At 33.0% G+C, this 15,023-nt stretch overlaps 1 protein-coding gene across 1 annotated transcript; it reads left to right on the top strand.

Moving 5' to 3' along the window:
* HELRODRAFT_190832 (hypothetical protein) lies at window positions 1–14,954 on the top strand (the record flags this gene model as incomplete). Its single annotated transcript, XM_009015522.1, has 21 exons — window positions 1–2,083; window positions 2,652–2,815; window positions 4,002–4,118; window positions 6,442–6,633; window positions 6,966–7,052; window positions 7,514–7,738; window positions 7,915–8,017; window positions 8,205–8,266; window positions 8,514–9,215; window positions 9,340–9,411; window positions 9,660–9,889; window positions 10,196–10,277; window positions 10,507–10,727; window positions 11,041–11,164; window positions 11,500–11,539; window positions 12,008–12,237; window positions 12,548–12,648; window positions 12,994–13,102; window positions 13,409–13,654; window positions 13,857–13,985; window positions 14,283–14,954. The coding sequence occupies 21 exons, from the start codon at window positions 1–3 to the stop codon at window positions 14,799–14,801; spliced, it is 5,838 nt and encodes a 1,945-aa protein (XP_009013770.1). The 3' UTR covers window positions 14,802–14,954.
* Between the last annotated feature and the right edge of the window lie 69 nt (window positions 14,955–15,023).

The following is a 15,023-nucleotide window of genomic DNA, read 5'->3' as shown; positions in this document are numbered from 1 at the left end:
ATGTTCTTCGTCGTCATCCTAGCCACAACAATATCTAACCTACCAACAGCCTCCAATGCCCAGCAAACGTACAACAAAGGATGCGAGTGTGAAGAGATGATTGACGGAAGATGTTCCTACACCCTCTTCCTACCAACTCCACGCACTTCCGCAACCAGTGACGGATGTCAGGATTTCCCCGGAAGTCACGTGAACAACTCTCTGGCGACTTTGTCACGTGACGTAGCGTCGTTGGAGAAGTGGAGCGGCGAGCAAGCGAAGTCGTTAATCATCATCAGTAATAGGTTGAGCGCTTTGGAAAGTAAAATTATGGATAAAAACAACAACAACAATAGTAATAGTAATAGCAGCAACAACGACGGCAATAACTTCTATTTGATGTCTCAACTGGTAGAGCAAGCGACGAGAATAACGAACATTGAGCAAGGGTTGGCTTCTGTAAACAAAACTTTGCATAACTTTATGGACAGCGTCAGTCAGTTCATCAACATCACCACTACCAACAACAACAACACTAACAACAACAACAGCAGCAGCAGCAACAACAACTATAGTACTGTAATGTATACAGTCAACCCTACATTTACTAGCCAGCTCAATCAATCCACCGACTACAATGCTACTTATCAAACAACTACAACCTCAATCTACAATAACAACAACAACAACAGCTATACTGCAAATAATACCATGATCCCTTACCTAACAACTGCATCTTCAATTTTTGCGACTACGACAACTAATAATTTTAACATTACTTACAACAACACGACAACAACATCAGCAGCAGCAAGCGGCAACAATGCTACTACGGACATGTATTACAAGACAACGATCACAACAACAAATTATACAATCGGAGACACTAGACCTTACCCGTACACAACAACAACATCAGCAGCAGCAACAAACAACAACACAGACAACAACAGCACTATTTATACAACAATGTTTGCAAATTTCAACAACTACACAGCTATTGATAATGCAACAAATGGCTTGGATCACAGCGTTTATAATCTAACGACAACAACTTTTCATGGCATTTATCAAGAAAATCACACCAACGACAACAACGCAAGCGAAGTTTCAAACAACTCTTCGTTTGCTTACACAACTACTCAACTCTACCACATTAACACAACTGATGCAATCAACAACACAAACCCAAACAACAACAGCAACAGTGAAGCTCACAACGCAACAACAACACACTATCAGCAACAACACAACGAATCAATCTTTACCTCTATGGCACCTCATTACAATACAACGACCAATTTGTCCTCATCCATCATTCCTGCTACAATCACTAATTCATTCCAAAACAACAACACTATTGCAACAACCAACAACAGCTCTGCAACCATCAATCCAACAGTAACAGTGCACATCAATAATTCTTACTATTCAACGATTGCAATCACGATGCACCCAAACAACAAGACAGGCGACGACAACACTTCTACTACTAATAAAGTCAACATTCAAAACACTACTGCAGCGCCATTTTCCAATAGCAACAGCAGCAGCAGCAACAACAATAGCAGCAACATAATCATCCAAAACCACGACTCTTCCAACAACAAAACTACCAACGTTAACAACAACGACAACAAAACCGCAACAACAACACCACCGCAAGCACCATTAACAACGACAGTCTTTTTCACTCCAGTTAAGCAGCCACCGTCATCCAATATCCTGTTGAACGTTGATGGGAGCAAAGACGGATTACAATCCGGAAGGCTGAAACGAGATGTTGACGAGAATTTTTACGGTTTTATTAAAAATCATCCCCATAATAACAACAACATCAACAACAACAACAACAACAATGATAATATTGTACTATCTCTCCTCAATATCATTTGGAAGTTGGAGCAAAGACTGACGGCTTTGCAATTGCAAAATCAATTTAGCTGCTCTGTAAAAGGGTTATTGACTTCCGGCTACAGAATGACGTCATCCTCATCGTCACCATCACCGTTGCAATCACCGCCTACTTCCTCCTCCTTCTCCTCCTCATCATCATCATCATTATCGGATGATGACGTCAGCTCGCCAAAGTCGATCACGATTGGTAAATAAATTTTTATTTTTCGGCGGTGTGCTGTTATAAAGAGTATGTGATGTTTTTCCAGGTTAATGAGTGGATGAAGTGGATGATGATTGTGATGATGACGATGATTAAGATTGTGATGATGATGATGATGACGATGATGATGATTAGAATATAAAGATGATTGTAATGATGATGATGATATTGACGATGATGATGATGATGATTATGATATAAAGATGCTTGTAATGATTATGATATTGGCGATGATGATGATGATTGATGATGATGATGTTGATGATGATGATATAAAGATGCTTGTAATGATTATGATATTGGCGATGATGATGATGATTGATGATGATGATGTTGATGATGATGATGATGTTGATGACAATGATGATGTCGCAAAAAACAATCGGATGAAATTATCATTTCTAACTAATCTGCGAGCCTGTGTTCACTTGAAAACAAGATTATTATCTACCTCCACACCATCCCATCCCATCAAAAAATCATTACTACTATTATCACATCATTATCATTATCGTCGTCCTCGTCATCATCACCATCATCATCATCATTCCAGAGACTGGCCAGTGGATGGAAGTGCAGCTGAACAAGTCACAAACCTTATTTGGATTCAATGTGAAGGTCGAAGAACTGTCGGATCCCGTGATCTACTATGATGTCATGTACATGACGCCTGCGCAGAAGTGGACGTATTACGTCAATTATGCCGGAGATAAAATTGTTAGTGGATTGACTGAATGAATGAATGAATGAATGAATGGATGAATGGATGGATAGATGGATAGAGAAGGAATGAAATTAATTGAAGAAACGAAGAAAGAATAAAAAAAGAATAAAGCTATATGGCGTGATTGTCGGTTATCAATTTGATTGATCGTTGGCGCATTAATGAATGAACGAATGAATGATTGATGAATGAAAAGAGTAAGAACTAGTGAATGAATGAATGAATAAATAAATGAATGAATGTACGAAGAAACGAACCAAAAAAGTGCGAACGAAGATAAACGAATGAACGAGCGATCGAACGGATAATAAAATGAATGAATAGAATCGCAAACATAAAACAAAAATCTATTTTCATCTATCATTTGTACATGGGTTTGAACGAACCAACGACTAGGTGAATGAATTAATGAATGAATGAAAAAACGAAAAAAGAATGAATGAATGAATAAATGAATGAATAAATGAATGAATGAATGAATAAATGAATGAATGAATGAATGAATGAATGAATGAATGAATGAATGAATGAATGAATGAATGAATGAATGAATGAATGAATGAATGAATGAATGAATGAATGAATGAATGAATGAATGAATGAAAAAAAAAATGAAAGAAGAAACGAAGGAAAATAAATGGGCAAACAAACCTTGAACGAACGATCGAGCAAGGGGAAAAACTAAACGATTGAATGAATGTATGAGTGAATGAATGAACGAATGAAGGAATGAATGAATGAATGTGTGATTGAATGAATGAATGTGTGAGTGGATGAATAAGTGAATGATAAAATGAATGAATGAGTAAATAAAAAAATGAAAGGAAAAAAATGAACGAATGAAAGAACATCGATTGGTCCGTCTCATAATAGACGAGCCAGGTAGCATCGTTAACTTTTAATGACGTGCTGTAATGCGATGGGAGAAAATGGCAACAACAGAAATAATAATAACAATAATATGATAACATTAATATCACTAAAATAATTATTGCGATGGCAAAACATCAACTGAATAACACTAATAACATCAAGAGTAACTGTAATTAAATATGTAATATAATCTGAATCTTACACTATAGTAACAGCAGACTATTTGTAATGTTATCAAAAATAATGGGACCCAGCTTAATCCGTTTTATTATTATTAAATATTTATTACTTTAAATTCAATTTTAGATATTCAACCCCAAAACTGACGTAACTACATCCGGATTTATTAATTTGTGGCAGCCAATAGCGACCAATGGTTTTAAAATTCGACCAATGACTGAAGGAGTTACCAGCGCTTTGAAAGTATCCATTGATTTGATTGGCTGCCTCGATTGATTAATGGATCGATTCATCTTTTGATTGGCTACTTGAATTTATTAATAGATGGCACAAACTAAAACTAATAACGAATTAGTTTATATTAATATCATTCAGCAATTGCTTGTCAATCAATTGATTGATTGACTAATTGATTGATGAAGTTTTATTTCAGATTTAATCAATCAATAAATCCGATTCTTCATTAAATCAATTGATTGATCGCTTTATTTGAAACATTTGTATTAGATAAAAACAAACTGCACATAATATTGGCACCACAAACATTCGTCTCTATATTCATCTAAACCAAACACACACACACACACACACACACACACACACACACACACACACACACACACACACACACACACACAACACACACGCACACGCGAGCGTACTTAAACACACTTACACATACATTCAATAATTAACATAATTTTATATTATATTTCTGTTCATTAAATTATAGACAAATGCAGTTGCCAGACACCAAGTTATGTTATGGTGCGTTTCAATGTTAGCTTATAACTTTTGCCCTCTTTTTCATCGTCAATATTATTCACTCTTTTTTATTTGCGAAACTATAATAATACTGTATTAATACACAGCAATAACAATAATAATAACAATAATGATAACAATAATGATAATAATAATGATAATAATAACATCTGTTATCCCATATAGCTGTTAAGACAAACGTAGTTATTGACTTTTTCTATCACCAATAAAGCAAACTTCGGCTTAAAATATAGACAAACATATATATATATATATATATATATATATATATATATATATATATATATATATATATATATATATATATATATATATATATAATATATATATATATATATATATATATATATATATATATATATATATATATATATATATATATATATATATATATATATGGTATATAATATATTTGTTATACTTATGTTATACTGAAAAATATGGTTGTATATTATATGCACTTGCATAGATTTTTATTGTAGACATTTAAATAAATAAATGTAAGTTACATTAAGCGTTGCTTTATGAAAAAGAAGTAAGAAATCAAGAGAGAGATAGCGAGAGAGAAAGAGAAAGAAAGAAAGAAAGAAAGAAAGAAAGAAAGAGAATGAAAGAGAGACAGCACATGCAAACAAACACACAATTATTACTACGTAGTAGTCTGGTAGTCCACATTCTTGAACAACTTTTGACATCTATTGTATATCGATGTTCTAGATTTTTCCATCATTTTCTTTGTTTTTTTCACAATTTTTCGATAAAACAATACCAAAAATTAATTTATTAATTCGAATAAAATTCGTAGTTTATTGATATTGGCTTCCAAGTGAGACAAACTAAACCAAAATCCAAATTCAAGATTGACATAATCCGCTTATATTACAAATAATCATAATTTAATAATAAGTAGTATAAAAACTTAAAAAATATAATCTGTAGAACGCGTCATCAATAACATCAGTGTGTTTGATTTGATTTGAGAAAATAAAAACACTTTTCAATAAGGAACTGCGATTTACCATTTGATCACTAACAGTTACAAGAAGAGATGTATTCAAATTACAGGTTTTACTCTAATTTACTTTTTAGTTATTTATAATTATCTTATTAAATTTCATTTATTATAATATAAAATAAAAAATATAATTAAAATTTTGAACTTCACGTTTTTTTTGCAAAATTGTGAACCTCTTCAAAGTTGTCTAGCCTCGCTCTGTCCTACCTTTAAATAAAATATATCAATACCAATATAAATCAAAATCACTATATCAATATTATCAGCAGATTTGATACATACAATTTTACAAATTAAATTTATATTGCGTAGTATTAGTATAATGAATCTATGCAAAAATGCGTGCTCAAATAACAAACTATAGTAGCTATTAACGTCATTTAGATACAGTCATATGGACGATGGATGAATGTGGTGTAGTGAAAATTAGGAAATACCCTATAGTTCAATACCTTGGTCATATATCGTAATGGTTATTCTAACAATTTGAATGAGTAATAAATTTAAGTGAATAAATTGCATTTAGCACAAATATTAGCTAAAATGAGATGGAATTTTAAATATCGTTATGTTTTTAATACTCCGTCTCATTGTCTCCGTCTGCCTGTCTGTCCCTTTCTCTCTTTTTGTTTATTTCAATTTTATATCTTTTTTTCTAAGTTATATAAATATATATATATATATATATATAATATATGTATATCTCTTTCTGAGACTATACGATGCTTAATTTAATTATAAATTGACAATAGAAACCGACCACAGATATGCCGCGTGCCCTTTCGTAGGAAGGAATATCGGATGGTTATCAGCTGGAAAAGAATTAAAGATTGGTTGAATTTAGAGGAATGTTTGAAGAGATTTTTGTCAAAATTGATAGATATTATAAGCGGTAAAATCTGGTCCAAAATTGTGGTTAAGTCCAGTAGGTATGTCACCCAAAGTATGATTGTGTCGGTGAGTTGAAATGTATAGTTCTTTGTTTATGTTTTGTTTTAGTTTCTGTGGTAATTTATTATCGACCGTGAGTGCTTGCGCTCGTTTATTTAAAATTAAATTCTGCGTATAATTAGTTTTTAGTGATTTGTACAACATTTGTCAGAAAATGAATCAATATTATCATTTTGGCGGTAGGGCCAATATTCAGGTAAAGGAGATTTATAAAATTTATATAGTTTCTTTACTTATTTTAAGTACTTTAGTAAGTGCTTCTCTAATAAAATAAAATAAATCTAACTGATAACATGCTTTGATATGGCCCACTGTTTCTTGCTGGCCCCACACGACAGGCACAAATACAGATGGCTTTTCAGAAGAGGTCTCTCCTACACATGTTGGAGGAAGTCGAGAAGATCCTCAAAAGCTATTCTATGGCCGTATGTTATTTTTAGTTTTATGTTATTTTTAATTTCAAAATTAAATTAATTTCTATCAAACAAACACACTAAAAAAATCTCAAGCTAACTAAAAATGAAAAACGAATATTTCATTGTGATATCAAATCAGTCTATGATATTTATATAACATACACATTACACATGCATATGTATAAACTATAAACTATAAATATAAAACATCAACCTTATTCAATTTTTAAAAGCTTTTTTAATTTAAAGGATATAATTATAATACTAATAAAATAAATGAATTAATTATTAATATAAATTAATAAATGACATTATTTTTTAAATGTTTTGTTGATGGCTTGCACTTTTGTCTTACATACATACACTTACACATATCTCTCAGCTTTAACATTACTATCTACTTGGCTCTAACTCAAATAAATAATCACTCAGCCAGGTTAATAATGAAATTTTAATTTTTTATTTTCTAGGATCTGCAACCGGTTCTACCCCAAATTCTCGAACTTTTGTTCAATTTTGACGGTGCCTGCCCGGATGATCTGAACTTTGGCTATCTGTCGAACAGCAGAACATACGAGTTTGAAGTTGTCAAAAAGTTTTTTGGATTCGATTCCATCTTGATGTCAACCGTTTTGAGATTATCTAGAGATGCGTCGTGTTACACTTGCTACGAATTTCCTTTTGCTAAAATGCCAGTAAGTTTAGAAGGCTAAGTTTAGAATTATTGAACACTACCTTGTCAGTTTAATAACATTAAATTAAGTTATATTTCCTGAAATAAATTTTAATTTATGAAAACCCATAAAACTTGTTAATTTTTCTAAAAAATTTAATCCAATTTATTTAACAAAAAAATTGAAATTTAATTCAGCTCTCTTCTAAGAACACGATTCGCAAAGGAAAGAGTTTATTGTACTACTGCTCAAAGTTGAAGAGGAACCCTAGTACTAACTTCATCGAGTCCATATTTCTTGGTCAGTTGGTCTTTAATTAAGTAATTAAAAATTATGGAATTAAATAAAGTTTATTATTTTTATCATTAATTATATTAATTATAATTTTTTAAGGTTTTTTTTGTTTTCATTGATTTGGTTGTTTTCTCGAATATTTCATTTTAATGATTTTTTCAATGCTGTTTTGAAATGAATTTATTTCATGTAGATGCATTTGAGTTGCTGATGGTCCATTTTGCACATTATCTGGTCAATCCATTAAACCTCAAGGTTGTTTGGTTGATTGGTTAATTAATTAATTAATTAATTGACTTACTAATTTAATTACTATTAATTGATTGTTAATTGATTAATTAATTAATTGATTAATTACGATTGGTGTATAGTATGATTGATCAATTGATTGAATAGTTAATTGATTGATTGATTGATTAAATAAATAATTAATTGATTGGTATATAGAGTGATTGAGATTGATGCAGTTGTTGCCATATCATATTCATTCCCACGCCACCAGGTTCTACACTACATCAACAATAAGAAGCACCAGCACCAGAAATATTGGATCTACAAGGCGATAGCCAACGAATACTTCACCTACTTTTTCTCAACTAGAACTGACTTCATCCCACCAAAGTTTTCACCGTCTCTGAAAGAAAATGCTCTTTCTAACTTCAACCCACATTATCAGTCACTACCACACCATCAGTTAGCAGCTGCCTCGCCACAAATATCACTGTCGAAATTGTGGGGTGATAATATGCAGAGCTACCATCAACATCTTTGTAGCACTCCTGCTTATCTGAAGCAACAGCAGCAGCAGCAATTCATTTCTCACAACATCTCATCCATGGAGGTGCCCTCACAGCCATCATCACCACCAAGGTCTAACAACATACTGTTGCAACCGTTGCTCAACCAGTCTCTCAACATGCCATCATTCCACCAACAACAAGAGCTACAGCAACAATTTCAACAGCAACAACAATTATACCAACAACAACAACTACAACAACCACATCTGCAAAAAATAAGACTCTCAAAGTTACTGAACTTAGATGCAGAAATGTTGGCCATGCTAAATTCAGCCAATCACAGCTCGCCGTTTATGTCAACAAATACAGGATCGGCCAATAGCATTGCACAATCCATGTCACAACCACACAGTAACATGTATTGCAACATGGGATCTATATTCTATACTGATGTTGTCTTAGAGGTAGTATAATTGTACCTATCAACTTGTATCTTTATATTATGGTATTAATATATTATGGTATTCTGGAAAGATACACAGCATCTTCTGCTATCATTTTATTTAATTTTTTTTTTTTCTATTACAGATATTTTTTGACTTTTGGCTGAATCAGTTAGATGAACTATCCTTTGAGCAGCAGTTTAAACATTCTAATAAGGTATGAATATATTTTTGTGTATGTTTGTTAAGTTTTGTTTGTTTGTCGATGTTGTTTTTTCTTGCTTTTGCTGCTTGTTTAGCTGGTTTGATTTTTATCATAACTGTTCGTTAAGCTTATTGAATGATAAATGTTGTTTTATTCCATAATTCTTCTTATTAATTATCTATTATTTTCAATTCTCTACAATGAAACAAATAAACAAACAACCAACCAAACAAACAATCAAAAACCAACCAAACAACCAGATGTTAAGAAGTGACGATTACTTCTTTCTAATCCGCCTCCTAATTAAACACACCCATTGGATGGCAAGTTCTTCATCCTTTATTGATGATGGTCTTTCCATCAATCAATCATTCAGTGGAGGAATGAAGCAGCAACAGTTCTCTCATTCATTTCAGCAGCAGCAGCAGCAGAGGTGTCAACAGCATCTGCTCATGTCTGCTGAGTTCATGGAATGGAATGAATATAAACGGTGCCTATTTACTTATTTTTTATTTATTAAAGTTTTTTCTGAAATGTTTTTCACTTTTAATTTTTTTTTCGTTTGGTTGTTGAACTCTCCATTCACTCATTCGTTCAATCATTCATTTATATAATCAATCTTTCAATCCACCCATTTCTTCATTCGTTCATTCATTCATTCATTCAATATATTATTAACTCAATCTTAAATTCCCTCATTTATTCAATCATTTTTCATGATTCAACAGTTTTACAAACGTAACACAGACTAATTTTTTCATTTCTGAAACACACACAAAAACACACACACACACAGGAGTGTGTGGTCTCCATACATGACCGGCAAGCTGTTCCGATTCATCAGACACCACATCACCAACGTCATCATCGACCGACCGGTATGGTTTACGCTGCTGCTTGCTTCTAACTTTTTAAAATACCTCCTTTATTTATTCATTTTCAATTTATTTATTCTCAGTTAATTCGGTTTTATTGATCTGTTGTTGTTTAGTTTATTTTTTATTTTAAAGTAAACATGTTTACCAATTTTAAATGTATACAATTAATTATATTTCTTACCCTATTTTTGTTTTTTTTTTTTTGATTTTTAAAAATTTTCTCTCCTAGATATTGGAAATCTGGCTAAGCTTCATCCAGCCATGGAGATACGACGTCCAGCAACAGCCAGTAGTTTCCAAGGACCACAAACAGCAGCAACAACAGCTTCATTTGTCCTTCAATCACCAACAAACTGACCAACAAGAAGAACATTGTGATCAAGTTGTTAATGCAAAGAACAGTGAGGAGGACTTGATGAATGAATCTGAATATGCTGTCTTTGATAGATGGTTGGTTTGTTGTTGCTGTTGCTCGTGTGTGTTTTCGTTTGATATTTTTGTTTGTTACATTTAGGAATGTGTATTTTAATGCCGTGTTGGTGAAGGTTGTTTGTTGTTTTTAGAATCTTCGCGAATCTATGGTCTAGTTTCAATGTTTTCAATTGTTTTCGTTACTTAATACAATGCTGTGGTGTTACCAAAATTGAATACAACCAACCATATACTTTCACTCATTCAAGTGCAAAACTATTCAGACAACTTCAAAATTAAAAAATAAGTATATCAAATAAAATTAAATTACCCGCCTTGAAATGTCTGGCAGGGTGCCATTCATAAAGGAGAACATCTTCACTTATACCTACATACTGCAGCTGCTCATGGACAGGTTCGCTTATCTGGACGTCACCAACTTCTCTGTCATATTCCTGCTATGCCGTGTCGCCAAAGTTGGTCTCTTCATTTGATTGTAACCAATTAAGATTTGTACAAATCTGAGAAAGAGAGAGAGAGAGAGAGAGAAGAGAGAGAGACAGACAGAAAAAATGAAAATGAGAGAAGAGAGGAAGAGGAATAAATCATTCAAGATCACGTTAAGCATGTGTTTGGCTCAACAATGAATTTTTTGTTTAGATAATTTATTTAGAAATAGTTTGGCTTTAATCATTTTTTCTTACCAATTATAACGATTTATATGCTGTCTGACTATGAAACCTTGAACTATCAATGATTTATATTAAGACAAATCAAAATTTTACTGAGGATGTTTTTTCTTTTCTTCCAGATCTTCAACACAACCAATTTGAAGGAGGTGTTAGATTCAGGTCAGAGAGATATTTGAGAAACGTTTTTTAATTTATCATTGTGCATTGTCAGTATTTATACTGTCGTCATTACCATTAGTATTATAGCAGTGTTGTAGTTATTTTTACTACCATCCTTGCTATTACCGTTGGCAATAACATTTTTTCATATCTGAGATATTTTCACAAGTTTGTCCTCAATTCTTGTCATCTATTTTCACTTGTTAGTTACACGAAATTTTCTGCAAACACTCACTCACACACGCACACACACGTACACACATTACATGCACGTACGTACACACACACGTCCATGCACCGTATACAACAACAGCATATACTAATAAACGTACAGAAACTAAGCAGTTCTTCAGAGGCTCGCCTTCAGCATGATATAAGCTATTGTTATTACTTTTATTATTATTAATATTATTATTTTTATTATTACACCATACACTCCAAACACCAACAACAACCCCTGGTAAACAGTGGAGCAGGGAATGTTCGAACCGCACGGCCACCAGCAACAAAAGCAAGCAAATTCATCGGGCATCATTCGGGCTCCTCCCCCGACGAATCGCAACAACAACAACATCATCAGCCTACCAAACCGAACGATGACTACGCCGTACAAGAAAAAGTTAACTGAATTAGGAGTCAGGGAAACAGAGGGTCCAAATGAGTACAGAGACTTACACTCTCCTGAAATTATTACCAAGGTAGGCGGTTTTGTTCTTATCCATACTTAGTTCTTTCTTCGTCTTTCTTTCTCGTGCCTTATCCTTTCAGGACATTGGCGACCATCGACCTCCACAAAACCCGATCTTTAACACTTTGTAGTAGTTGTGTAGTTGTAACTGGTGATATTCAACAAGTGACACAAGGTCTTCACGAATGTTATTCGTTGTTGACCGCGATTGTTGCTGACTGCGATACTTAGTTATTGTTGTCTAAAATGTTAAATAATTAATTCGGCAATATTTATTTATTTTATTCTCAAAAACAATTTTCTTTTTCAAAAAACCAAAGGTGGTAAGAATTATTAACATGGTGACGCATGCCAAAAGCGTAATTGAAGATAGACTGAATGAGCAGGAGAATGTTGAACACGATAAAAGTTTACTTCAAAGGTTGAACAACTGTGTTGACATTTTTCTTCCAACATTTCATCATTTTATTCAATATAAATTTCTTTGATATTTTAAATGATTTTTATTTTTATAGTTGTGTATTCACCGCTTGATTTGTGATTATATTATAGTTACTAAAACCATTGATATTCGATGATTTTTATTTGGTACGGTAAAAAATTATGAAAATGATAATATTGATGATGATAATGATGATATGTAGTTGTTGCTGCTGCTACTTCTGCTGTTGTGGCTGGTGACGATGATTTGATGTTGTTCTTTATGATGATGATGATATGATGTGGTGTTGAGAATGATAAATGATGATGTTTATATATTTACCAGAATGATGTCATGGTTTGGAGATAGTGATGATCAGACGACAAAAACTAACAATGTGAAATCTCTCAAATATCTGGACATCATCACAAATAATATGATGGAGTTTTTTCAGGTCTGTTGGCTGGTTGATTGATTGGTTGATTGATTAATTGATCAATTGGTCGGTTGGTTTCTGGATTCAGGTGGAAAACAATCACTGATTTGATTGTTGACTGATTGAAAATTAACTTGAAATTAATAGAATATGTGATTAGCTTGTATTGATATTTTAGTAATTGATAAAGTTTAATGTTTATAACTATTGGTTTGCTGTAGAATTGATTAACTTTGCGCACATAAATGATCTAACGAAAAATTATGTAAGAATAATTAATTCAGTTTCATTTTTAGCAAACATATTTATTTACCCATCTATCAGGTACCTGCCTCCAGAATATCAACATCTCCCTGGCCACAAACCGACCAAGCTCACCCCCGTCAGTTCATTGGCACCCCATACCTACGCAGGGGGCACCAAAGCAACACGACGGACGACCCCAACCTCAACATCACCCCATTGAAAAATCTGGATGAAAGTGAACATTTGCCTGAACTTCAAAAGTTGCCAGACTGTGGCGTTGACGATAGTGGTAGGATTCATCTCACTCCTCTTGGAAGATATGAGGTGAGAAGATAATGATGATGATAAACTGGTAGATATATGTAACTGCGTTTGTGTGCTTACCTGTAGAAAATTAGTTATTACATTTTCAAGTGAAATTGTGGATTCTTATTAGGCTAAAATTATAATCAATAATCCTGTTAGAATCAGAAGTGAAGCTAGCTAATGATTTGATAAACTACTCTTGAAAATTATTTTTAAAAAGATTATAACAGGGCGGAAAAAGTTTGATGTGGATTATGCAAGCGATAGAGAACTCCAGCCAATCAGATCCTCCGAATGTGCGCCCCTGGTTAAATACCTCTTCAGAGTTTCAGGGCTCCTTAATGAAAAGGTTGGCAATAATAATAATAATTATTATTATTATTTCTATTTATTTCACTAAACTACGATAGCTTATGTGTCTAGAGAACATGTTACATGTACGTACCTTTATTTAAGGAAAATCTATCACTTATTTTCATTCAGACTTAACCAAACTGGCCAAAATTCAAACAAACTGCTTATTATTTAAATATACATTACCATAATGTTATGATAAACGTAATATTTATAAAAATAAATAAGAGTTGAAGTAATAAAAAAAAAAGAAATTGATGTTGAATATTTAATTGACATTTCGATTTGACAGTACGGAGAGAAGATGAAGAAGTCAGTAAAGAAAAGAGGTCCGATGGGTTATTTGGCCAGGTACTTGTTCCTACCAAGAAAGTCTAAATTAGGCATTTCGTCATCTCCATCCGCCAATCCCCTCATGTCTGACAGCAACAAGTACAACAACGTTTTTACCGCCACCGCCCGAACCAGCCAATCAGAAAAGTCGTCCCAAACGAGCTGCTTATTCTTAACCAATAGGAATCAATTAGACAATCCGCGGATTAGTTTGAGATTTCTAGCTAGTTATTCTAATATGCTGCTGCTGATGTTGCTGGTGCTTCTGATGAAGTTATCGCTTGGCGTCGATTTCACTACTGCAGTGGCCCTCGTGGTGGCGTTTGTTGTTTTGTTTGTGGTTTTTGTAGTCAGGATTGTACTGGAAGGCCTTCACGATAGTGGAGATGATGACAATAATAATCTTAATACTAGCGCAAGTAATAGAAGTTCAATTACTAACGGTAGTAACAGCGCTACTAGAAATACTAAAAGTTGATAAAATGTACGCTGCCTTGTACTTATTTTAATGTTTCGTCGGTGCATTTTTTTTAATTTATCCTTTATTTTAAACATACACCTGTCAACAATCAAACCTAGTTAGATTTCTCTCTTTTTAAATTCGTTTATTTCAATTATAAGAAAAATTTTGAATTCGGAAATTGTCATTTTTAGTCCAGTAGTGATGAATAAAATTAGCAACAATGTCATTTCCAACAAG

This window comes from Helobdella robusta (assembly GCF_000326865.2).
Source record: "Helobdella robusta unplaced genomic scaffold HELROscaffold_16, whole genome shotgun sequence".
Taxonomy (NCBI): domain Eukaryota; kingdom Metazoa; phylum Annelida; class Clitellata; order Rhynchobdellida; family Glossiphoniidae; genus Helobdella; species Helobdella robusta.
This window is presented reverse-complemented; position numbering and strand designations above follow the sequence as displayed.